Source organism: Macaca mulatta, chromosome 11, assembly GCF_049350105.2.
Source record: "Macaca mulatta isolate MMU2019108-1 chromosome 11, T2T-MMU8v2.0, whole genome shotgun sequence".
NCBI classification, from domain to species: Eukaryota; Metazoa; Chordata; class Mammalia; order Primates; family Cercopithecidae; genus Macaca; species Macaca mulatta.
Window position 1 is genome coordinate 54,751,536 of NC_133416.1, and position 26,110 is coordinate 54,777,645.

General features: G+C 37.6%; 1 protein-coding gene across 2 annotated transcripts in view; it reads right to left on the reverse strand.

Annotated features, from left to right (window-relative positions):
- Positions 1 to 9,446: 9,446 nt before the first annotated feature.
- RPAP3 (RNA polymerase II associated protein 3) overlaps positions 9,447 to 26,110 on the reverse strand; it is a 44,008-nt gene continuing 27,344 nt past the window's right edge. Inside the window, 5 exon segments of one of the 2 annotated variants that reach the window (NM_001257451.1) lie at positions 9,447 to 11,094; positions 14,187 to 14,287; positions 14,964 to 15,061; positions 16,125 to 16,311; positions 17,320 to 17,558. In NM_001257451.1, the coding sequence (NP_001244380.1) occupies positions 11,009 to 11,094; positions 14,187 to 14,287; positions 14,964 to 15,061; positions 16,125 to 16,311; positions 17,320 to 17,558 (711 nt within the window). In that variant the 3' untranslated portion in view covers positions 9,447 to 11,008. 2 annotated transcript variants of the gene reach the window in all.

Genomic DNA, 26,110 nt, shown 5'->3' on the forward strand with positions numbered 1-26,110 from the left:
CCCACTGAACGCAGTTGCAAGAGTCAAATAAGATAAACTGAAAATGTCATGAAGGGTCAGGCGTGGTGGCTCACGCCTGAAATCCCAGCACTTTGGGAGGTTGAGGCAGGCAGATCACCTGAGGTCAGAAGTTTGAGACCAGCCTGGCCAACATGGTAAAACCCTGTCTCTACCAAAAATACAAAAATTAGTCGGGCGTGGTGGTGTGCACCTGTAATCCCAGCTACTCAGGAGGCTGAGGCAGAACTGCTTGAACCCAGGAGGCGGAGGTTGCAGTGAGCTGAGATTGTGCCACTGCACTCCAGGCCAGGCAATAAAGTGAGACTCCGTCTCAGAGAGGAAAAAAAAAAAAAAAAGTCAAGAAAACTATACAGCTCAGAGCACCTTGTTATGATAAAAGCTTATTGCTCTTATTGGGACAGAGTTCCAGAAGTATTCTAAATGGTATTACAAATTCTGTTCTAGTACAGGATCGATGGAATGACTGAGTCATCTATTTTCGTGTATTTCCACTACTCTGGCTACAGAATTTTTTTTTTTTAGTTTACCTTTTAAAATATCAAATTAATTTACAATCAGCCAGGCATGGTGGCTCACACCTGTAATCCCAGCACTTTGGGAGGCCGAGACGGGCAGATAACAAGGTCAGGAGATCGAGAGCATCCGGGCTAACACAGTGAAACCCCGTCTCTACTAAAAATACAAAAAATTAGCCAGGTGTGGTGGTGGGCGCCTGTCGTCCCAGCTACTTGGGAGGCTGAGGCAGGAGAATGGTGTGAACCCAGAAGGCAGAGCTTGCAGTGAGCTGAGATCGTGCCACTGCACTCCAGCCTGGGCGACAGAGCCAGACTCTGTCTCAAAAATAATAATATATTACAATCAAATTAATTTACAACTTTTGCCTGGTGTTCATGGACAATGCACAGCAACAACTGTCTCCAGCTTTGTTCACTTTTTACTCAGTGAACATTTATCAAGTGCCTCCTCAATGCTCTGCCCTGTGCACACTGGTCTCCCTCCCAAGGTGGCAGAAACTGCAGTGACTCATTACTCAATGAGAACCAGCCAAGGATCAGAAGAATGTTTGATGTATTTCAGTAACTTATTAGTACCTGAGAATATTTTATCACTGATGACAGTTTTCTATGTTTTTTACTATTTCTTATGGCCTATGCTCAACCCTTATTAATCTGCTTGTTTCATCCTGATTTCATCTGTTTCATCCACCCAAAGGATGCCCCTAGTTTTAGAAAACATTTTCCCCCACGATCAGCTTCAGGATCATCACGAATGTGTTCACTGGCTTGGGTGATCTGAAATGTCAATAAAGCAAGCTATAATTGGTAGGTTAAAATAGACCCCAGGACTCACGCATATCTTCCTCATTTACACTATTCCCTGAAGATATAATAAACCAAAAGAAAGATTCTAGTGAGGCCCAAATATTGAGTTTTACCCATGTCAACTGCCTGAGTGCCTGCACTCTGTATCTTCTTTTCTTCTGACCTCTCAGGTTGGTATTTTGAAAGCAGGAAGTTTAAATGCTGAAGTGTCACATAAAATTTAAGAATCTTTTAAGAGACAAACTAAGTAACAATTCTACCACTGTTCTCCATCCCAAGATATCTCCTGAGTGAACAGGTCTGGGTTTTGATGTGCCATTCGAGAAAGGTGCCACAGCAATTCCCATCCTACCATTCTGCTATCCATCTGTATCTCTCAGAAGTTAAGATGGATCCTGTTAAGAGAAGCCATGAACCCTCCTCCACCTAAACCAGATCTGACCCATGCTTCTAGGCCTCCTCAGACCCCACCTCTTCCATGCCACCTTCCCTGTCTATTCCCCAGATTGCCACCTCCAGAATCATCAAACCCCTGATTGAGTCATCACTCACAGTCTTACTTCTTTGCAGTTCTTAGCACAGCACCAGTCACTACAAAAGCACAGTACTGATTCCATAAGCCACAAGGGAAATGTCTCCTACCTCCCATTTGACTGGCTGCTTGTGATCACAGAAGTCAAATACACTGAAGGAGGGTCTGCTTAGGTAAACTGCCCATATACCTGGATCCTGGGATAGGCCTCCAGAATTGCAGATTCCAGATGAACCCAAGGCCAAGCCCTCTGGAGACCCCTGCAGTGTTAACTACAGCCTCCTCCAGAGCTGCATTCAGCAGGACACCACAGCAAGGCTTCATACACACATAAACCTTGGGTCTGTTATTGTTGTTTGGTATTTTGTCTATTATAAAATATAAATGGATATTCTAAATTTGTTTTAGTCTAATTGGGCTACAGTAACAAATCACCATAAACTGGGTAGCTTATAAACAACAAAAATTTATTTCTCATCATTCTAGATAATGGGAAGTCAAAGATCATGGCAGATTTGATGGCTGGTGAGGGATAATCTTCTTGCTATAACCTCCCATGGGAGAAGGGACAAGGCAGCTCTTTGGGGTTTCTTTATTAAATAAGGTCACTAACCCCATTCATGAGAGCTCTGACCTCATGACTTAAATCACTTCCCAACGGTCCCACTTCCTAATACCATCACACTAGGGATTAGTTTTCAACATATGAATTTGGGGAGACACAGAAATTAAGACCATAGCAAAAAATTATATAGTAGGTGAACAGCATTTATTACATAAAATTACCCAGAGGCCTTTTTTTACTTAATTCAAACTCTAATTGTAAGCATCAGCTAATGGAGGCTCCCATATCCCTGAGGTGTTCCTACTGTAGGAGTGGTTCTTTCCAGAGACAGAATGTAAGGAATTTTGTCTCCTTGCTGCTACTAGGTTAAAATTACTGCTGTATAAAATTCAAAGCCGTCACAAATCTTAAAAGCCTTATGGCTAGACAGGCTGCCATTAAGACTAAATTGAAGTGAGGCTACCCATCCTCATGTTTGATAGGAAATAAATTTTAAACTTATATAAGCTCAACAAAACAATCATGTTAAAAACTATTTTTAATCAAGTCTTTTTGTTGCCCCAAATTATTATTTGACAAAGTAGAATCAAACTGATTGGGACAGCCTATATCATGTGTGGCTTGATTTTTCTTCTCTTTAAGTGATTACAATGAAAAAGTCATGAAGAGTGTAATTCTCTCATGAATTAGATTTGACAGTCCTGCATTAAATAACCACAGTAAGAGGTGAAACTCACTAATGCTAGCCTAATGTCGTAATAATCTAGACTGATCACTCAATAAATATTAGCTGAGCATCTGCCATAGACAAGGCCAATGTTAGCACTAATGACATCTAAGATGATGTCACGACCCTCCAGGAACTTAAAATCCAGTTATGTGCACACGTGAAAAATTAACAAATAAAAAACGAAGGGAAATGTTACCAGTCAACTCAAACTCTATCCCCCATGTCACCTTCCATAGTGTACAGAATTGCCTACAACCCCAAGGTCAAGTCAAGGTGCTCATGACTATGCTATTAATACATGGCCTTCACCTATGCTGATCCCGCCACCTGGATATCCTCCTTCCCACTGTGCACCTGGACCATCCTTCTCAAGTCTCATATCAAATGCTGCCTCTTCCTTCCCTGTCCCACCAAGTCTGATTCAGGGCTGCCCTCTGTGCTCTTTCCAAACCTTTATTAGGGCACTCATGACACTGTGCTGTAACTGCAGATTTATTTGACTCCCCAGCTACCCTGTGTGTTACTGAAGGGCAGAAGTTATGTCTGTTTTCTCATGCTTAATCCCCTACCAGGTACATTATAGACACTTAAGAAATGTTTGAATGAATGAATGCCCACAAGTCCTGTGGACTCTCCCTCCTACATATATTTTTAAAATCCATCTTGTCGGCTGGGCGTGCCTGTAATCCCAGCACTTTGGGAGGCCGAAACGGGGTGGATCACTTGAGGTCAGGAGTTCGAGACCAGCCTGGCCAACATTGTGAAACCCCATCTCTACTAAAAATATAAAACTTAGCTGGACATGGTGGCACATCCCTGTAATCCTACTTGGGAGGCTGAGGCTAGAGAATTGCTTGAACCTAATAGGCTGAGGCTACAGTGAGCCAAGATCGCATCATTGCACTCCAGGCTGGGTGACAGGAAGGCTCTGTCTCAAAAAAATAAAAATAAAAATCCATCCTGTCTTCTCTATACATCCAAGAGAATAACATATAGAATGGTGGTTGGGCATGTGGCTTCTGGAATCAAGACTACTTGGTATAGTATCTCTGCTCCACCACCTGTTAATCAGATGTCTATGGGCAAATTATATAACCTATATAAGCCTCCGTTTCCTTACCTTTATAATGAAGCCCTTGAGTGATTCTGGATCACTTTCAGAAAATTGACCTTTTTGTCACAGCAAAGGCCTTTCATAATCTGGCTCCTACTTCTTCACCATCTCCCCACAGCCAAGCCCCAAGTACCTCCACTGCCTGCAAATCCCTAAATGTTTCCTGTTTTCATACTCCTCTGTTCCAAGCTGTTCTACCTAAACCATGCTTTCCCCACATCCGCCTGGATTCTTTGTAATCCTTCATGTCTGAGACTAGATGGCTCCTCTGCAGAGATGCCTTTCTCAATCCTACCAGGTGAGCTTTGAGTCCTGCCTCTTAGACTTCTATCATTATATTTGTCACCCTTTTTATAGTTCATATTTCTTGTCCAATTCCCCCAACAGACTGAGATACTTCAGGGTAAAGGCTGTGGCTTAGCATAGCAGCTGGCACATAATATGTGTTGCTGAATTAAGAGTTAAATCCATAAATCAGAAAGCCCTTGGTCAAACACGTTGTCCCAATATTTAACTCAGAAGACGGCCATCACAAGAAGTCTCATAAGCAGTGAGGTGTCCTGCAGGCTGTGTGCACAGGTGACAAGATGAGAGCAATGCTAAAGGAAGATTTAGCTGGCAGAGGCACACGGTGGATTATACAGGAGTACAGCCAGAGAGGCACTTTAAGGGTTACTGCCATCTTCAGGCCATGAGGTGACACATGGCAGACACTGCAAGGGGAAAGCTCACTGGACTTCATGAGTTAGTGATTGGATGTAGGCAAAAAGAAGTAGGGGTCAAAAATAATGCTAAAGTTGAAATTTGTGTCTGAACCAACAAAGGCCACATTAAAAGAAGGGCAGTCAGGAGAGACGGCTAGAATGGGGCTGCTGGATTGCAAGGGCAATGAGCTGCTATTTACAATGCTGGGTTCTGGTCAGTAATAGCACACCAAGGAGTAACAGTACAGAACCAGGGAAAAAGACTAGCACTTGGGAAAAAGGAGAACAATTAAGAAACAAATTTGGGAGTTGTTAGTAGAGGTTCTGAGTAGTCAAGCTCTCACGGGAGAGAAGAGGGCCAAGGACTAGACACTGAAGTTGCAAAGAAAAAGGAGACAGAGACAGAGCTATGAGGAGGAGGCAAGCAACCAAAGGGTGAAATGTCACCAAGGCCAAGAGAGCCAACCAGGTCAAATGCTACAGGGGGTCAAGGACAGTAAGAACTAAGGGGAAAATGACTAATTTTACCATCACAGAACTACTGGGGATAGCCAGGAGAGAGACAGGATACAGACATGGTCAAAGGACCATTCCTCTAAGCAGGGAAATCCAGACTTGCTTGTAGTCAGGGGAGGAGCCTCAGAAAATAGAGGACGACAGGATACAAGATAATAGAAAAGAGAGAAGGGCATGGGCTCAAGGCCCACACTCTAAAAAAAGGAGATATACATGCAAGAGAAAACAAATAACCTCTTCAGGGTTAGCTCTTATAACTCATACCTAAAATGAAAAATCAATACCAGACAGATCAAGCCCTAAAAAGGCATAAGCCTTCAGCTTTCCACAAATTTGACAGTTGAGATGTATAGACTGTGCATCCAAAACCCCTGGTGTTGCAAAAGAAGAGCTGCTTGCTAAACACTCACAGGCCTCAGGGTTATGGACTGAGAAAACAGGTGATTTACCCTGAAGTTAACAAAGCTTAAGCCCCAGGAACTCTCACTTGCACAAGCCACTTCCACCCTGAGAGGGGCTCCAGGGAAGTGTTTACATGACTATGTTTTTGCAAACTACATTTTCAAACTAAATTTCAAAACTAAGATATTTTAACCACAAGCAGTCTAGACTGCTGTCCCTTTCCACTCTAACTTCCCTGCACCAAGTGTTTTGAGATCTAGACTATGAAGTAGCTGAGTGTCATGGAATATATTTACATTGTCTGCAGTCATTTCTGTACCAGGTTGAACTACTGCTCACCATCTCAGCATAGGAAGATTTTAGGGATACTCCTACTGTCCATACCATCAACTTTCCCAGTTTTAGGCCAGAAGTTGAACCATGATATAAATGCGTTAGACAGTAACCAGCCCCAGAAGTACATGTGCAGTGGCAGACAAAATTTGTAATGTATGGATCCCGAAGCTAATCTGTGGAGATACTTCTCAGTCTTCAGACATGTATTGTAACAGGATGCTACATGGATGCCTGGTCAAAATGGGAGATCTGCCTTGCCAGAAATATATACTCATATAAACCCTTAATCATATGGCTCAAATACAAAAGACACATGGTAGAGATTTTCTCAAACTTGGCAACAATCCTAAAAACTTACATGACAGAACCAATAATTAGTTATGAAGACAAAGCTTTTAAATTATCAATAACAAAAAACTTAATTCCATCACATGCTTTTTGCCAACGTCACCCTCTCTGTGCCCACTCTCCCCAGTCTGCTTTATGTGCTCCTTTTCCAATCTGTTAAATGTGGGCGTTAGTTCTGTTCCACTTACCCAGTCATCCTTTTCTCCTGATTCTATACTTCCAAGTAATCTCATCTAATCCTGAGACTCCACCTACATGCTTTTTAATGTCCAAACCCAAATCACCATCCCTAATCTATTTCAATGACCAAAGGGATCACAAATGAACAAATCCCAAATTGAACCTTTCTCTCAGCCACTCAACCAAACTTTCCACTGCCACATATGGTGTCACCCCCCGCTGTGGTCTATATTTCAGTGAATGAAAGCACTGTCCTAGGGGAAAAAAATCTAGGCACGACCATTAATGCTTCCTTCTGCTTCTCAACTTGCTTCCCAGTCCACACAGGATCACCAAATTGTACAAGTTAGGAAGCATTCACATTATGTGCCAGGGATGCCGTTCACGCAGACCACAATGTAAAGGGTGCTCCTTAGAGTTAAGCCCTGAATGTGGGGGCCCTGAATCTGCTGCCAAATCTTGCCCATTCTACTTCCCAAATACTTCCCCATTCTGGTCACTTCTCTCCATCCTCACAGCTAGTACTCTTGTTCAGGACACCATACTCTCTTGCCTTAGGTACCCCAAAAGTCCTCTGACAAGTTCCCCTGTCTCTAATGTCCCCAGGCAATTGCTCTTCCCATAGTAGCCAAAGTAAATTTTATAAAATACAAATTTGAGAATCACCTTTCCATATAAACTATCACTAGTTCCGCAGTACCCTCAGGATGAAGTTTAAATGTCCTCTAGAATCTCAATCCTTCTTTCTTCACCAGCCTCATTTCTAACCACTATCCAGTTCCCACTCTATGCTGGAAATAAAACAAGTTTTCTCAAACTTGTCTTGCCTTTTGCATCTGTTGTTCCTGGTATTTCCCATGATCCCTTGGTATTACCTGTTTAGCATTTATTACACTGTACCTCTTTATTTGTATCCCCCCATCCCATCCCACCTCCCACTTCATTGTAAGCTTTGTGAGGAAAGAATCCATGTTTACTGTATTCATTTTTGTATTTCCAGTGTCTAGCAGTGCCTGGCATTATATGTAGATTCAACAAATATTTGTTAAATTAATTAAATGAATGAATCAAACAGAAGTTTCATTAACATTAAATTTTTAATGTTTCTTTAAACATAACTCTGATAAACGTCAAACATTAAGAAAGAATTGTAAAAAGGTAAAATGAGCCTTGGTACTATGTTCAGAAACGCCTCCTGTTAACAGAGATAATGGATTTATATGTTGGAAGTAAAACTTTTTTCAAATGCATTAGCACAAATTGTTAAAATGGTGAGGACTTGGGTATACCCCATCAATTTATTAAATTGAGTGTAACTAAAACAAGAGTGGGAGGCAGCCACTAAACGATGGGCATGGCGCTTCCGCCAACAATACAAGAATAATTATGATGTAAATGTTGCTATCAAGTCAGAAGATATAATTAACAGTAAATAACTACATTTCCAGAAAGAAACCACTTGGGAAAGTACTGCTTTTGTACCTTTAAGGCAATAATATTACTATTATTAATAAAAATGACTGAGCACTATGTGACAGGCACTAATGTGCTAATACTTACAAGTATTAGCCTTTCTAAAAATCTTGAGGTAGGCATTTATTAATATTCTATTTCATATGAGAGGAAACTGAAGCTGAGAGAGGCTAAGCAATATGTCCAAATTCACAAGCTAGTTGAGTGCAATAGGCTGTATACTCAGGTTATTTGACCCAAAAATGACTCTATTAACCACTATGCTATTTTGCAATAAGGCAATAATATGATAGCCCCTAAAAACTGTTCTTTATTCTGATCACTTTTAGGAAATGATGGTAATTGTAATAATAATAGTAACAGTGGTAGCTTACTATATACCCAGCCCTGCTCCAAACACAAAATGTGTGCATTTGTTCAATCCTCACTTATACCCATTCTACAGATTTCAAAAACAAATAGAAAAGTAACTTGTTGAAGGCCCTAAAGCCAGATGGAGCCAGAATTCAAACTCAAGAAGTCTGAATTCAGAGCCTCTGGTCTTAAATCACTACATGAAAATGTCTCTGGGGAGAAATCAGGCTAACATTAGAAATTTTTTAAAATTCAAATTCTACAGTAAATCTTGTGATCTGTATTTCTTCAGTTAACAGTCTCTACACAGGTAACACAACATAAAAACTGCAGCTGGGAGGCCGGGCGCGGTGGCTTATGCCTGTAATCTCAGAACTCTGGGAGGCCAAGGCGGGCACAACACGAGGTCAGGAGATCAAGATCATCCTGGCTAACACGGTGAAACCCCATCTCTACTAAAAATACAAAAAAATTAGCTGGGCGTAGCGGCGGGCGCGGAGGCTAAGGCAGGAGAATGGTGTGAACCCGGGAGGCGGAGCTTGCAGTGAGCTGAGATCAGGCCACTGCCCTCCAGCCTGGGTGACTGAGCGAGACCCTATCTCCCAAAAAAAAAAAAACTGCAGCCGGGAGTAGCTCAAATAGCTCTACATTAAGAGAAGACAAGACAGCACGTTCTGAACTGTTTTGGCCAATTTTTAGCTCTATAATCATGCAGAGAACACTAACCCTCTGAGCCTCCTTTTCTTACATTAAGAATGACAATAACATTACCTGCCCTGACTACCTTGTAAGTTTCTTCAAAGGATCATACCTTAGTCCATTCAGGTTGCTATAATAAAATGTCAAACTGGGTAGCTTATATTAATATAAACAGAAATTTATTTCTTACAGTTCTGGAGGCTGGGGAATCCAAGATGAAGATGCCAGCAGATTCTGGTCTCTGGTGTCTGGTGAAAGCCTACCTTCTTATTTGTAGATGGTGCCTTCTTATGTGTCCTTACATGGTGGAATTGGTGAACAAGCTCTCGGGGGCCTCTTCTACAAGGGCCGGCCCTCCTGACCTAATCACTTCCCAAAGGCCCCACCTCTGAAGACCATCGCCTTCAGGGTTAGGATTTCAACATATGAATTTGTGGGGGATATAAACATTCAGATCATAGCAGATAAAAAGCTAAAATCCATTGCCTGTTTATATATCATAATACATTTGACAACGAACAAAAAATAAACGCTATCTTAAGTGTATTGTAAAGCATTCAAATTATCCAAATTACAAACATATCTCAATAATTTATACCACAACCTGGAGAAATTATCTTTGTAAATAAATTATGATTACTTCTCAAACAATTCATAAGAATAGTAATATGTATAGTGGCAATAAAAATTAACAATATTGTATAAAATTGTAAACTGAACTGTCTTATTGATGCTGATAACAATTATAGGATGGTGTCCTAATATTTTTTAACAACTTGGTAGTCTCTAAAATTACACTGGTTTTACCAGTGTTTACACCATGCCAAAAATTTGCTAGGCTGCTACTTTAAACATTTACTTAATATGATTCTTGTGTCAAATTCAATTAAATTTTATAAGTATCAGTTGAGCACCTAACTATGTGCAAAGGTTTGTACTAGGTACCATGCAGAGTACAGCGATGAATAGAGTTCTAGCCCTACTTTCAAAAGCTTACAAATGCTACACTCACATCCAACACATACATATGGGCTATATACTAATTAGTACTTTAAACATTACTAATTTTTACATTTTTACACCTTCATTAGATTATCTGTCCTTAGCTGGTATGTAACATGGATATCATAAGGGGAAAAAACCCTATGGCATTAAAATGTAAGAATACTGTGATACTTCAATTAACCTAGTTTGAAAATCTAGTTAAAAGTCTTCTTTCTTTCAACATAAATACTAAAAATGCATACCCTGCAACTAAATAACTTTATGTTACTGAATTGGCACAATAACATTAAAAAGTTTTATAAAGAAAGGATCTCACTATTTAACTTCCTCTATACAAAGATAATTATTCATATGCTAATGAAGCAGCTTTGGCATGTATTTACAAAAACTCATGAAAATATAAAAATAATGTTACATTTATGGGTCACTGAAGAATGTGTCTAAATTTAACATTTAAAATGACTCATACAATAAAATGCTGATCCTTACAAACATACCTCATTGTTTATATTTTTATTTTCAAAAAAACACAGAGTTCACTTGAATACAATTCTCACCAGTTAAATCACAATTCACTTTATAGTTAATTAGGTTCAAAGATAGTCCTTTCCTGCTATATAATTTCATTTTCTTAAAAAGCAAAACACTGTCAGTAGAAAAAATTTACATATTAAAGTCGGAAACAATTATTTCAGCAAAAATGGAAATCAACCACCATATCTTTTCTTGAGTTCTTCGACAGAATTATCCTTCAATCCTGACTTGTCTATGTGATTAAATAATGCATGTGCAACTGAAAAAGAAAAAAAAAATCTCCATTTTAATCTCATTTTTTTAAAAACCAAGCAAAATGTAAATTAAAAGGAACAATCTGATTTGTCAAAAACATTTTACATTTTAAAGCAATAAATAGGTTTATAAATTCTAATTCAGATGTTTAAAAAGCCAATCTGAGAATACAAAATTATATAGCAATCCAACAATGGTTCTTTCCAGAATATTTTGCTTTAGTAGTATAAAATTTCCCCTGCATTCTCAATATTAATCTTGCAGATTAAACTTAATTCATTCTGTACTACCTTTAAAATGTTCACCTTGTGTAACAAGTGAACTTTTATTTACTTAATATTTTTATTTCAATTAAACTGTTTTTCAAACCTAAATCATTTTATTTTAAAAGAAAACTTTACATCACTACTGCAAATGAAAAATAGCAATGACATTGATGAAATCACACTTGATAGGACATTTAAATATTTTTATATTACAAATTAAAACTACTAAATGTTAAGAATAAGATTATGAATTGCAAAAAAATTGTATTTACTACCACTATTCAGTCGACACTCAACATTAGGAAAACACTGTTATAGTTCATGCTTCTCAACGTTAAAACTGGAGAACTAGCTAACAGTTATTAATGATAATGGCAATAATAAAAGATAACAACAGCTAAGTATTTACTGAATACTCAGTTGCATGCCAGAACCATTCTAAGTGCTTTCCATGTTTAACTTAGCAGACAGTGGAAACCTCATCAAGACAGTACTATTTGTCAGCCAGTCTGAAGAGCCTACTTGCATTCTCGGACACCTTGAACTTATCACATTAGAGTTACAATAAATTCATTCATTCAACACACTAACACTGATGGGTTATTATGTACTAGCACTGAGGCCCAGAGAATGAGGTAGACAAAGTTCCTGCTGTCATGGAGCTTTCATTCTATTAGAGAGGGAGATATAATAAACATACACATAAACCACTGTCAGTTAGTAATGTATTATGAAGAGAAATAAAGCAGGGTAAGAAGAGAGAGGTTGATTGGGGGTTGATAAAGAAAGATGTCTTTGAAGCGGTGATAGATGAAAACCAAATGAAGAAGCACACAAGTGAAGATATGTAGGAAGATATCCTAGGTTGAGAGAAGAGCCAAATACAAAGTCCTCGAGGCCAAAATAAGTTTGGCAGTTTGGTAATTTTTTTTTTTTCTTTTGAGACGGAGTTTCACTCTTGTTGCCCAGGCTAGAGTGCAATGGTGCGATCTCAGCTCACTGCAACCTATGCCTCCCAGGTTCAAGCAATTCTCCTGCCTCAGCCTCCCAAGTAGCTGGGATTACGGGTGTCCACCACCACACCCAGCTAATTTTCTTTTTTTTTTTTTGTATTTTTAGTAGAGATGGGGTTGCACCATGTTGGCTACGCTGGTCTTGAGTTCCTGACTTCAGGTGATCTGCCTGCCTCGGCCTCCCAAAGTGCTGGGATTACAGGTGTGAACCACCGTGCCCAGTCGGCAGTTTGGTATATTAAAAGCTATATAAAACCACTATAACAGGGCAGAGTGGTTGAAAAAAGAGTGGTAAAAGATGAGGTCAAAACAGTAATAAGAAACAGTAACATTTTTCAGGGATTTCAAGGAACATTTCTGGTTAACTAAAGCTAAAACCAAAACTTTTGGTTTAAACCCTCACTATTTTTTATATATATATACACACACACACACACACACACACATATATATACACATATATATATACACACACACATATATATAATTTTTATTTAACTATTTATTTGAGGCAGAGTCTCACTCTGTTGCCTAGGCTGGAATGCAGTGGCACAATCATGGCTCACTGCAGCCTCAACCTTCTGCGCTGAAACAATTCTCACACCTCAGCCCCCCGAGTAGCTGGGACTACAGATGCATGCCACCGCAACCAACTAATTTCTGTATTTTTTGTAAAGACAGGGTTTTGCCATGTTGGCCAGGCTGGTCTCAAGCGATCCTCCCACCTTAACCTCCCAAAGTGCTGGGATTACAGGCATAAGCCACCATGCCTGGCCTAAAAAAATATATATCTAAATTACATGTCCACTTCCCTAAGTATAATTTCAAAAGTATCTTTCTTATAGATTTAAAAATCATTCAACATCACTGCTAAAAAGATAAAGAAGAAATAAAAGAAGCCCACGTATGTTTAGCACAGGAGGTATTTGAAAATGATACACTGAGTTTTGCTAATTTTTAAAAATAAAAAAACAGACACACTTGTATGTGAATGATTTTTCTCTTTTCTCCTGAAACGAGTATAGTCCAAAACTCTGAGTAACTGAAGTTTCTGCATAGTGCAATTTTACTTTAATTAGGATTTCTCAAAACGGACTCTTTATGCCAAAGATTGTGATGTGGAAATAAAAGAGAAATAAAATTATTCAGGTTCATCACCTGCCACTTATTACTCCCTATTCTACAATCCAGCCATACCACTTTAAATTCTCTGGACTCAATTTGCTCTTTCCTGCCTCAGAACCGCCGCACATATCATTATTTCAGTTTAAAACTCTCTTGCCCAGCCTTTCCTCTGACTCTTGCACTTCTTTGAGAATTCAGCTAAAAGCAAACTCAGGGAAATTACCTCTCTCAGAATAGATCAAGCCTTTACTATACCTCACCTGGTTACATGGTCCTGCAGCTTTGATCCTTTACATACTCAGTAACAGTAGGAACTCAACCATTATACCATTTATTGAGTTTTCAAGTAGAAGAACTCAGACTATGGAGTTGGACTGCCTGGGTTCGAATCCTGGGTCTGGCTTCCTAGCTATGCGACCTTAGCAAGTTTCTTAGCCTCTCTAGATCTCAGTTTCCTCCTCCGTAAAAGGAGAGTGAAAATAGTACCTACACTTCATAATATTGTCAGGACTAACAATACAATTTTAACTGTTGTTATCCAATTTAATTAACTTAAATATAATTTAATATAATTTAAATATAATTAAATGTAACCCTATACACAGTAAATAGTCAATAAATGTCAGCTATTATTTGTTGAATGAATAAAGTACAAAAATAAACAAACATGGGAAAACATTCATAGAACTTACTCTTCTTCTCTGTTTCTGACATAAACATCACTGCCATATCAAACCTTTTTAGTTCAGAAAGTCTTTGTAAGATTTCAAAGATGAGTGATGGTTTTTCTTTCCTGAAATAATCCAAATATAAAAACAAATGATCAGTTAAAAGTAGCTCATTTGTTAATAATTCTGTTTACTAACACAAGGCATCTAATTATACATAAATGACATCATTTTTCCCCTGGATACTACCTATGTTTTAAATGTCCAAATGAAGAGATTTATCAAGTCAACTGAAGAAATTACAATATTCTTAAATAAGAGCTTAGCACGGAAACTATCATTCTGTTAAAACACTGGTCACTTCCACACCCTACTTTTCTCTACAAAAAAATTAAGAGTCCTTTTTCCTCCCTTTTAAACTTTTCCCTTTTTATTGTCTGTACTTGTCATTTCCTTGCAACTTCTGTAACAATGAAACTTACAAAAAAGCTAACTTTGCTATATGCTGCTAATTTGCTATACACATTCAAAAAGAATGAACTCCCCAAATCATTGGAAATAGCATAGCATTATGAGAGTACAGTAAATCCTCACTTAACATCATCAGTAGGTTCGTGAAAACTGCGACTTTATGTGAAATGGCATACTGTATAAACAAACCAACTTTACCATAGGCCAACTGATATAAACAAGACTTATGTTCCTATGTCTTAATCATTTTAATTAAAGTTGCAGTTTCCAAAAACCTATCAATGACATTAAGTGAGGACTTACTGTATAACTAAAAAAAACTTGACTTACTCAATGTAAAAGTCATGCAGAATTTTAATGATCTGGTTGAATACATCTGGATCCAGATTTTTCTGAAACAACTTAGGATACAAAGATGGTTCAATTTGCTTGAAAAATAAAAATAAAAAGTTAGACAATTAATTGATGGCAACACTTACAGATCACAAATTACACAACAATTGCTTGGGTAAAAATAGTAAAGAATAACTACTTTGGGAGGCCAAGGCGGGAGGATCACCTGACGTTGGGAGTTCAAGACCAGCCTGACCATCATGACGAAACCCCATCTCTACTAAAAATACAAAACATTAGCCGGGCATGGTGGCGCATCCCTGTAATCCCAGCTACTTGGGAGGCTGAGGCAGGAGAATCGCTTGAACCTGGGAGGCGGAGGTTGTGGTAAGCTGAGATTGCGCCATTGCACTCCAGCCTGGGCAACAAGAGCAAAACTCCATCCCAAACGAAAAGAAAAGAGTAACTACTATGCATTAGCACTTATGAATAATAATGGAGTCACATTAAAATGCAATTATGATAGAAGAATGAAAGTTACAGGAACTGCATGATAATCACTCTGTTCCAGTCACAGAAAAGTCTTATGAGTGGAAGAGATACACACCATCCTAAGAGAGACAGAAAACTTTAGAGGCTCTCAAAGAACACTAGAGATTTTAAAAAGTAGAATTACATGAGAAAATGTATTTGGAAGTAATTTTATATTGCATAATTATAAGGGAACGTTACTCTCATGACACTTGAAAAAGACCATGCTAATCCATTATTTGCTAAATTTCATAGGATTTGATTCTTTTTCTTAGAGCAAATATTATAAGAATGATTGCCTACATATTGCAAGTACTGCTCGGCTCACAGAAGACACTCAATGCATTTTAGGATTTTTATGAAGAATTAAGCTTAAGCTAATATATATGAAATTAGATTAAGTTATTTGAGACAATAGAATTTGACACAGAATCTATTGCCAAAGGAGAACACCCAGGTTCCCTGGTTGTAAATATTTTTAAATGGTCTGACCAGGGTGATGTATTCTACAATAATTTCTACAATAATATCTTACAAAAAGCAAATATGGCACCATTATTATAAAGTGACAAAAGAAGTTCTCTGACCTTTTACTTACAACAGAAGTACTAGCTTCCTCTCTCTTACCTTTAAATACTGAAACAACATATCTGGAGAACTTTTCAATTGTCTGAAATCAGATTCGAGCTGGAACGAGTTTGCAGGAATTGGAGGAAGAACAGTTGTGGCAAACTGAGCAGGTTTTTGTCCTATCTCTCTAGTCAATTTCTCGCTGTAAGACTGACATACATCCTGTTTCAAATTGGCTTGAGGTCTGAAATATTTCAGAGGCATCAAACAGAAAAGAACCATAAATAATCAGCTCAATCAAGGAGACATCAATAAACATTTTTTAATTTTTGATATTATATAATCTATTTGTATTATACAAGCATGCAAAATTATTTCAGCTAATAATATATAAACATTTTTTGGCAAAATAGATTAAGCTCTTGCAAATTTTCACATGCTGGCTATGTAATGACTATTCTACTCTGCTGGGCAGCTAGCCCATCCACCTTTTGAGTACACCATTTCTATATATTTCAGTTACCGTGTCACATACACTAATGATTTAGCCTTTCAAAGATCTAAATGATCATTTTCAAGATACTCCAAAAAGGAAGAAACGCATCTTCCAAAAAAAAAAAAACTGCCTATTTAGTATTGTCCCATGATCTATACTATCACTTTAATAAAAGTACTATTGAAGTTCAAAGTTTACAAGAAAAAAACAACCTTTAGCAGGTTTGTTGAGCAGCAATGTAAAACTATGAGTAAGGTTTCCAATACCTCAAAATGAACCTAATTAGTCTGTATCTTCTATATTCTCATTATTAAGAAAAAACACGTAAACTATTTTTTAAATGCCAAATAAAAGTTAAAGTCCACAACAGTCTTAAATACTGATGGATGAAATAATGGCAATACATAAGTTTTACATTTTTGTGAAGCTTCCTTTAAAAAAATTAAAATTTTGCTGAACTAAATAAACTGAAATCCTAGAAATGAAAAATTTTAAACAAAATCAATTTTCAAGATACCTTCTTACCATCTCTAAATTTCATACTGTGGTTAAAAAAAAAAAAAAAAGATAGTAATCATTCCTTAAGCAAAATCACCCTTACAATAAGTACAAATAAAAAAGAAAAAGCCAGAACCTTAAGTTAGGCAGTTCAAAAAATCAGCATGATGAGTACAAATCAGAAGTCTCAGTAATACCAATTCTCCAGTGGAATTATCCCATTCTAGATGATCATCAAATAACAGTATTTCTACTCACTGCAGGGATGAAGTATCACTGATTTCTTCTATTTTCAATACTTTTGCTCTTGGAGTATCACTTGTGGGAAAAAGGTCATCTTCGCTTGAATTCTTCTTACTTGTGGTGCCGGTGGCTGCTATTACATTTGCTAGATTAATAGGATTATTCTCTGGAGCAGCAACAGTAGTGCTATCTGGCACATCAATAGTCTGTATCAAATTACCAGTTTCTTCAATAATAACCTTCTTGAGTGGTTTCTAAAACAATTAAAATCAATTCCTTAAATCAAAATATGAAAGGTTTCCTATTTTAGGGTCACAAGTTAAAAGGCTACAATGTTCTTACAGCTAATATCCCAGTGATTAGTAAATTCAGTTTGGTGGCTAGACAGATGTAGGAGTCTGATAATACAAAAATAAAAAGCTCGGGAGGCTGAGGCAGGAGAATGGCGTAAACCTGGGAGGCGGAGCTTGCAGTGAGCTGAGATCCGGCCACTGTACTCCAGCCCGGGCGACAGAGCCAGACTCTGTCTCAAAAAAAATAAATAAATAAAAAATAAAAATAAAATAAATTAATTAAATAAATAAATAAATAATAAAAATAAAAAGCTATACAAAGCACTTATCCCAGGTAGGTCTAAACGAGGGAGAGAGACATGTATATGTAAATATATAAGGCCATAGGTATGTTTAAGAGATGAAAGCACAAAATGCTAAGAGAACACAGGAGGGAAGATAAACACTGGCATAAGGGAAGCCTTCACAGAAAAAGTACACAGGAATGGCAAAGTTGAAGGGTGCAGCACAGTCAGTGGGAAGGTGAGAGGTCCAGTGGGGCTGGTGCAAGGCAAGGCACGGTGGAGACAAAGCCTGAAAGGCTGCTTGAAGACAGCTTATGAAGGGACTTGGATGCCATGGAAGGAGTTTGGACTCTATTCTAGGGGCAATACAGCAAAGAAATTACCAAACCAACAGTAGTATTGTGGACTAACTGAAGGCAAGTGGAATAAGGGCAGACAATAACCAGCATTATGTATGGGATAGACTATCATTAAAACCTAAACAAATGTGTTTACTAGATTAATAGGATTATATATATAGTAGCTAGATAAAACTAGCCCAGGATTAAAAATCTGTCAAGTAATATTCACAAAGTTGGTAAAAGTAAACCCTTTTTTCCAATTTAATAAAGTAAATGGCTTTCACTGTTTATCTCGATCACCACACGTGTCATTTTCAACTTATGTTGATATTTAATAATATATTTATATCTAATAAAATATAACAATATTCTTCACTATATCATCATACCAGACACACAGAAATACACTGAGGAGCTATTGTTCCACCAAGGGTATTGAAAAATGAAACAAGTTAAGAAAAGCTTCTTCTAAAATTTGCAAATATTGATTAACAGTTGGCGCTATATACTTTTATATACATTTGAAATTTGTTTTGTTCTATCTTTAGAAAAGAGAAAGAAACTTTCCTCAATATACTCTAAGTATACATTCCAACAACACAGTTGAATTATAAATTGCAAAGTTATAAATATAAGAACTTCTGCTTCTGCAGTAGATATCAAACTCAATGTTAAAACCAGAAATTCCATTAACGCAGCTGAGATATGACCCAATGGTAATAAATGAATGTTACTAAATGAAGGTACAAAAATGAAAAAGCTGTAAGAAAATTTGTAACAGAATCCTTCAAGCAGTTCTATTTTAAAGAATAATATTAAGTTATGGCCTATGCTTTGCTAAGAACTATATCAGCAACAGTTTTCATCAAGATACTGATCAAGAATGGATATGTCTATTAAACCTTTTCCTTGACAACAGATATGTAAATAATGATTTGAATTTATGAATTTCCTAATCACTGGTCTCTGCTAAGTGTAGACCTGGGGTACTGAGAGCTGCTGAGGGTCACTGATGACAGCTGGAAGGACTGTGGGGAAGAACAGTATGCTAGTAACAGGAGTAAACCATGAAAGAAACCACTATAGAAAGAAAGAATTTAAGAAAATATGAAAGGTTCAATTCATTCCTTTTTTAAATCATGACTCAGAAGTGTTAACATTTTATTTAGTTGTATATTGTGATCATTTAAAAAAAAAAGAAAGAGAGAGAAAAGAACAAAGGAATAAAGAGAAAAAGGGACCAAACAGGTGAAGTTTTGACATCAGGAAACAGAAAAATGAAAAAAAAAAAAAAAAAAAAAGGAAATAAAGCAAAATAAGATATTTTAGCAGAGACTAAAGGATCAGGAAAACTTTCACTTGATACCATTCTCAGGGGAAACCCCAGGCCCAAGTTCACCTACGTCTCTGCTCTCCTACACTCTGTCTAGAGGTTTGCTAAAAATACTTCCAAGCTGCCAGCCCTTCAAGCACAGACTACCCTGGCCTAGCCTTCATTTCAATAATACTGAGACTCACTCTCTCTCTACTTTCTGTAGTCTTCCTTTCTTTCCTGACCACTTTCCCCAGTGACCAGGTGGTGTCACAAATATGTGACTAAAAAGGAAATTAAAATTTGTTTCACCTGAAATTGCCTCAACATTTACGCACATTATTTCCTTTGATATAATCTGGGAGTTATTCTCAATTTAAGGAGAAAAAGTAAGGATAACACAGGGATTAACTTGCTCAAGATTGCGAAGTTTTATCAAGTGGGGCTCAAATCCAGTCTCAAAGGCATTATACTAAACTGCTATCCTCTACTTTTTAAAAATAATGCCCACATTTTTTTTATCATGAAGATCCATTATAAAAATAAACAGCAATTTTTTCCCTCCCCACTGGGATACTAACTTTGTTGATTTTGGATCATTTACACAACGGTTTACCCCAAGATTTCTCACTTCCTAGAGGTGTTTTGTTTTGTCACATTGCCATAAGAGATTTAAATTCACATTGTATTTTCACAACTATTAACATAAATTCATTTTTAACAAGAAGGTGAACCCAACAAATTTGTAAAAGCTACTTATTGTATGTTAGTCGCAGGACATTACACATATCACGTGGCAATGTTTTTATAATTATGGACAGTGACATCTAACAAAGGCCTTCTGTAAACTTGTGAATTAATTTTTGTAAGGAAGTCTTACAAAGATGTAAAAGTTTAAACTATATTTAATATTTAATCACTTTTACTGAAAAGAACAGTAAATAAATATGTGAAAATGACCATAATGTGTGAAAATAACTAGATTTATCCCTGGCATACACAACACACACAACCAGTATTACCAAAAATACAGCTGTAATAGGCCAGGGACGGTGGCTCATGCCTACAATCCTAGCACTTTGGGAGGCCAAGGCGGGCAGATCACTTGAGGTCAGGAGTTCAAGACCAGTCTGGACAACATGGTGAAACCCCGTCTCTACTAAAATGACAAAAATTAGCCAGGCATGGTGGCAGGCGCCTGTAATCCCAGCTGCAAGGGAGGCTGAGGCAGGAGAATTGCTTGAACCCGGGAGTCAGAGGTTGCAGTGAGCTGAGATCTTGCCACTGCACTCCAGCCTGGGGGACAAGAGTAAAACGCCGTCTCAAAAAAAAAAAAAAAAAGAATACAGTCATATTAAATGCATTGGAAAAGTATTAAACTAAGAAATCTATTTGCTACTAACTACTAACTAGTACAAACGTAACAAAACAAACTTTCTCTCCTTTTCTGCCTTTACAAAAAGAGGATAAAAATACCTCCTCTGTCTTCCTTATGAAATTCTTATTTCTAATAAAGAAAACTGTTACGCAAAGGATCGTCTATGCATAACAGTTTAAGAGGGCAGGAAGAGGATCTTGATCAGTCAGGGGTACATAGAGAGGTTTTCTGAGGGTGATATCTTTGAGTTTTCTGACTTGGTGGTTTCATGGGTATTCACTTTGTAATTATTCTCTAAATCATACTTTGTCTTGTGTACTTTACTGTACATTTCATAATTTACTTGATGCAAGGGTGTTTATCCCAACTTCAGAAAAGAATAGTAATAAAAATACAAAGACATTTAAATTCTATAAAATGCAAAACTGCTTGAAATTCCTTTAATATAAGAGAAATAGGTAGAAATATTAAAATTTACAGTGTTAAAATAGTCACTAAAAAAGTTACCCCAAAACGCTAAACACTGCTAAATTTCCCTCATATGTCAGTAATCCTAGGAAGTATTTCTTAAAGATTCTTAAAAAAAAAAAAAGTCCCCAGGAAGACATTTCCACATTTCCTTTAAGAGTTAGGAGACGTTCCAAGATGGCCAAATAGGAACAGCTCCAGTCTGCAGCTCCCAGCGTGATCAATGAAGAAGACAAGTGATTTCTGCATTTCCAACTGAGGTCACTAACATCAAAGACCAAAGGTAGATTAAACCACAAAGATGGGGAGAAATCAGAGCAGAAAACCTGAAAATTCTAAAAATCAGAGCACCTCTTCTCCAAAGGATCGCAGCTCCTCGCCAGCTGGACAGAGAATGACTTTGACGAGCTGACAGAAGTAGGCTTCAGAAGGTCAGTAATAACAAACTTCTCTGAGCTAAAGAAGGATGTTCAAACTCATCACAAGGAAGCTAAAAACCTTGAAAAAATATTAGATGAATGACTAACTAGAATAAACAGCATAGAGAAGACCTTAAATGACCTGATGGAGCCGAAAACCATGGCACAAGAACACCATAACGCATACATAAGTTTCAATAGCCGATTCGATAAAGTGGAAGAAAGGGTATCACTGACTGAAGATCAAATTAACGAAATAAAGAAGACAAGGTTAGAGAAAAAAGAGTAAAAGAAACAAACAAAGCCTCCAAGAAATATGGGACTATGTGAAAAGACCAAATCTACGTTTGATTGGTGTACCTAAAAGTGATGGGAAGAATGGAACCAAGTTGGAAAACACACTTCAGGATACTATCCAGGAGAACCTCCCCAATCTAGCAAGGCAGGCCAACATTCAAATTCAGGAAATACAGAGAACGCCACAAAGATACTCCTCGAGAAGAACAACCCCAAGACACATAATTGTCAGATTCACCAAGGCTGAAATGAAGGAAAAAGTGTTAAGGGCACCAGAGAGAAAGGTAGAGTTACTCACAAAGGGAAGCCCATAAGATTAACAGCAGATCTCTCAGCACAAACCCTATAAGCCAGAAGAGAGTGGGGGCCAATGTTCAACATTCTTAAAGAAAAGAATTTTCAACCCAGAATTTCATATCCAGCCAAACTAAGCTTCATAAGTGAAGGAGAAATAAAATCCTTTACAGACAAGCAAATGCTGAGAGATTTTGTCACCACCAGGCTTGCCTTACAAGAGCTCTGAAGGAAGCACTAAATATGGAAAGAAACAACCAGTACCCGCCACTGCAAAAACATGCCAAACTGTAAAGACGATCGATGCTAGGAAGAAACTGTATCAATTAACAGGCAAAATAACCAGCAAACATCATAATGACAGGATCAAATTCACACTTAACAATATTAACCTTAAATGTAAACGGGCTAGATGCCCCAATTAAAAGACATAGACTGGCAAACTGGATAAAGAGTCAAGACCCATCAGTGTGCTGCATTCAGGAGACCCATCTCACATGCAAAGACGCACATAGACTCAAAACAAAGGGATGGAGGAAGATCTACCAAGCAAAGGGAAAGCAAAAAAAAAAAAAAAGCAGGGGTTGCAATCCTAGTCTCTGATAAAACAGACTTTAAACCAACAAAGATCAAAAGAGACAAAAAAAGGCCATTACATAATGGTAAAGGGATCAATTCAAAAATTAGAGCTAACTATCCTAAATATATATGCACCCAATACAGGAGCACCAGATTCATAAAGCAAGTCCTTAGAGACCTACAAAGAGACTTAGACTCCCACACAATAATAATGGGAGAATTTAACACCCCACTGTCAATATTGGAAAGATCAACGAGACAGAAAGTTAACAAGGATACCCAGGAATTGAACTCAGCTCTGCAACAAGCAAACCTAACAGACATCTACAGAACTCTCCACCCCAAATCAACAGAGTACACATCATTCTCAGCACCACATCGCACTTATTCCAAAACTGACCACATAATTGGAAGTAAAGCACTCCTCAGCAAACGTAAAAGAACAGAAATCACAACAAACTGTCTCTCAGACCACAGTGCAATCAAATTAGAATTCAGGATTAAGAAACTCACTCAAAACCACAAAACTACATGAAAACTGAACAACTTGCTCCCGAATGACTACTGGGTAAATAATGAAATGAAGGCAGAAATAAAGATGTTCTTTGAAACCAATGAGAACAAAGACACAACATACCAGCAGCTTTGGGATACATTTAAAACAATGTGTAGAGGGAAATTTATAACACTAAATGCCCACAAGAGAAAGCAGGAAAATATCTAAAATCGACACCCTAACATCACAATTAGAAGAACTAGAAAAGCAAGAGCAAACAAATTCAAAAGCTAGCAGAAGGCAAGAAATAACTAACATCAGAGCAGAACTGAAAGAGACAGAAACAAAAAACCCTTCAAAAAAAATCAATGAATCCAGGAGCTGGTTTTTTGAAAAGATCATCGAAATTGACAGACCGCTAGCAAGACTAATAAAGAAGAAAAGAGAGAAGAATCAAATAGACGAAATAAAAAATGATAAAGGGGATATCACCACCGATGCCACAGAAATACAAACTACCATCAGAGAATACTATAAACACCTCTATGCAAATAAATCAGAAAATCTAGAAGAAATGGATAAATTCCTGGACACATATATCCTCCCAAGACTAAAGCAGGAAGAATTTTAATGTCTGAGTAGACCAGTAACAGGCTCTGGAATTGAGATGATAATTAATAGCCTACCAACCATAAAAAGTCCAGGACCAGACGGATTCACAGCCAAATTCTACCAGAGGTACAAAGAGGAGCTGGTACCATTCCTCCTGAAACTATTCCAATCAATAGAAAAAGAGAGAATCCTCCCTAACTCACTTTATGAGGCCAGCATCATCCCAATACTAAAGCCTGGCAGAGACACAACAAAAAAAGAGAATTTTAGACTAAAATCCCTGATGAACATCGATACAAAAATCCTCAATAAAATACTGGTAAACCCAATCCAGCAGCACATCAAAAACTTATCCACCACAATCAAGTTGGCTGCATCCCTGGGATGCAAGGCTGGTTCAACATATGCAAATCAATAAACGTAATCCATCACATAAACAGAACCAATGACAAAAACCACATGATTATCTCAAAAGATGTAGAAAAGGCCTTTGACAAAATTCAACAGCCCTTTATGCTAAAAACACTCAATAAACTAATGGAACATATCTCAAAATAATAAGAGCTATTTATGATAAACCCACAGCCAGTATCATACTGAATGGTCAAAAACTGGAAGCACTGCCTTTGAAAACCAGCACAAGACAAGGATGCCCTCTCTCACCACTCCTATTCAACACAGTGTTGGAAGTTCTGGACAGGGCAATTAGGCAGGAGAAAGAAAGAAAGGGTATTCAATTAGGAAATGAGGAAGTCAAATTGTCCCTGTTTGCAGATGACATGATTGTATATTTAGAAAACCCCATCATCTCAGCCCAAAATCTCCTTAAGCTGATAGGCAACTTCAGCAAAGTCTCAGGATAGAAAATCAGTGTGCAAAAATCACAAGCATTCCTATACACCAATAACAGACAAGTAGAGAGCCAAATCATGAGTGAACTCCCATTTACAATTGCTACAAAGAGAATAAAATACCTAGGAATCCAATTTACAGGGGATGTGAAGGACCTCTTCAAGGAGAACTACAAAACACTGCTCAATGAAATAAAAGAGGACACAAACAAATGGAAGAATATTCTATGCTCATGGATAGGAAGAATCAATATTGTGAAAATGGCCATACTGCCCAAAGTGATTTATAGATTCAACGCCATTCCCATCAAGCTACCAATGACTTTCTTCACAGAATTGGAAAAAAACTAAAGTTCATATGGAACCAAAAAGGAGTCCGCATTGCCAAGACAATCCTAAGCAAAAAGAACAGAGCTGGAGGCATCACGCTACCTGTCTTCAAACTATACTAAAAGGTTACAGTAACCAAAACACCACGGTACTGGTACCAAAACAGAGATATAGACCAATGGAACAGAACAGAGGCCTCAGAAATAACACCACACATCTACAAACATCTGATCTTTGACAAACTTGACAAAAACAAAAAAGGGGGAAAGGATTCCCTATTTAATAAATGGTGCCGGGAAAACTGGCTAGCCATATGTAGAAAGCTGAAAATGGATCCCTTCCTGATGCCTTATACAAAAATTAATTCAAGATGGATTAAAGACTTAAATGTCAGACCTAAAACCATAAACACCCTAGAAGAAAAAGGAGACAATACCATTCAGGACATAGGCATGGGCAAGGACTTTATGACTAAAACACCAAAAGCAATGGCAACAAAAGCCAAAATCAACAAATGGGATCTAATTAAACGAAAGAGCTTCTGCACAGCAAAAGAAACTACCATCAGAGTGAACAGGCAACCTACAGAATGGGAGAAAATTTTTGCAATCTACTCATCTGACAAAGGGCTCATATCCAGAATCTACAAAGAACTCAAACAAATTTACAAGAAAAAAACAACCCCATGGAAAAATGGGCAAAGGATATGAACAGACACTTCTCAAAAGAAGACATCTATGCAGTCAACAGACAAACGAAAAAATGCTCATCATCACTGGTCATCAGAGAAATGCAAATCAAAACCACAATGAGATACCATCTCACACCAGTTAGAATGGCAATCATTAAAAA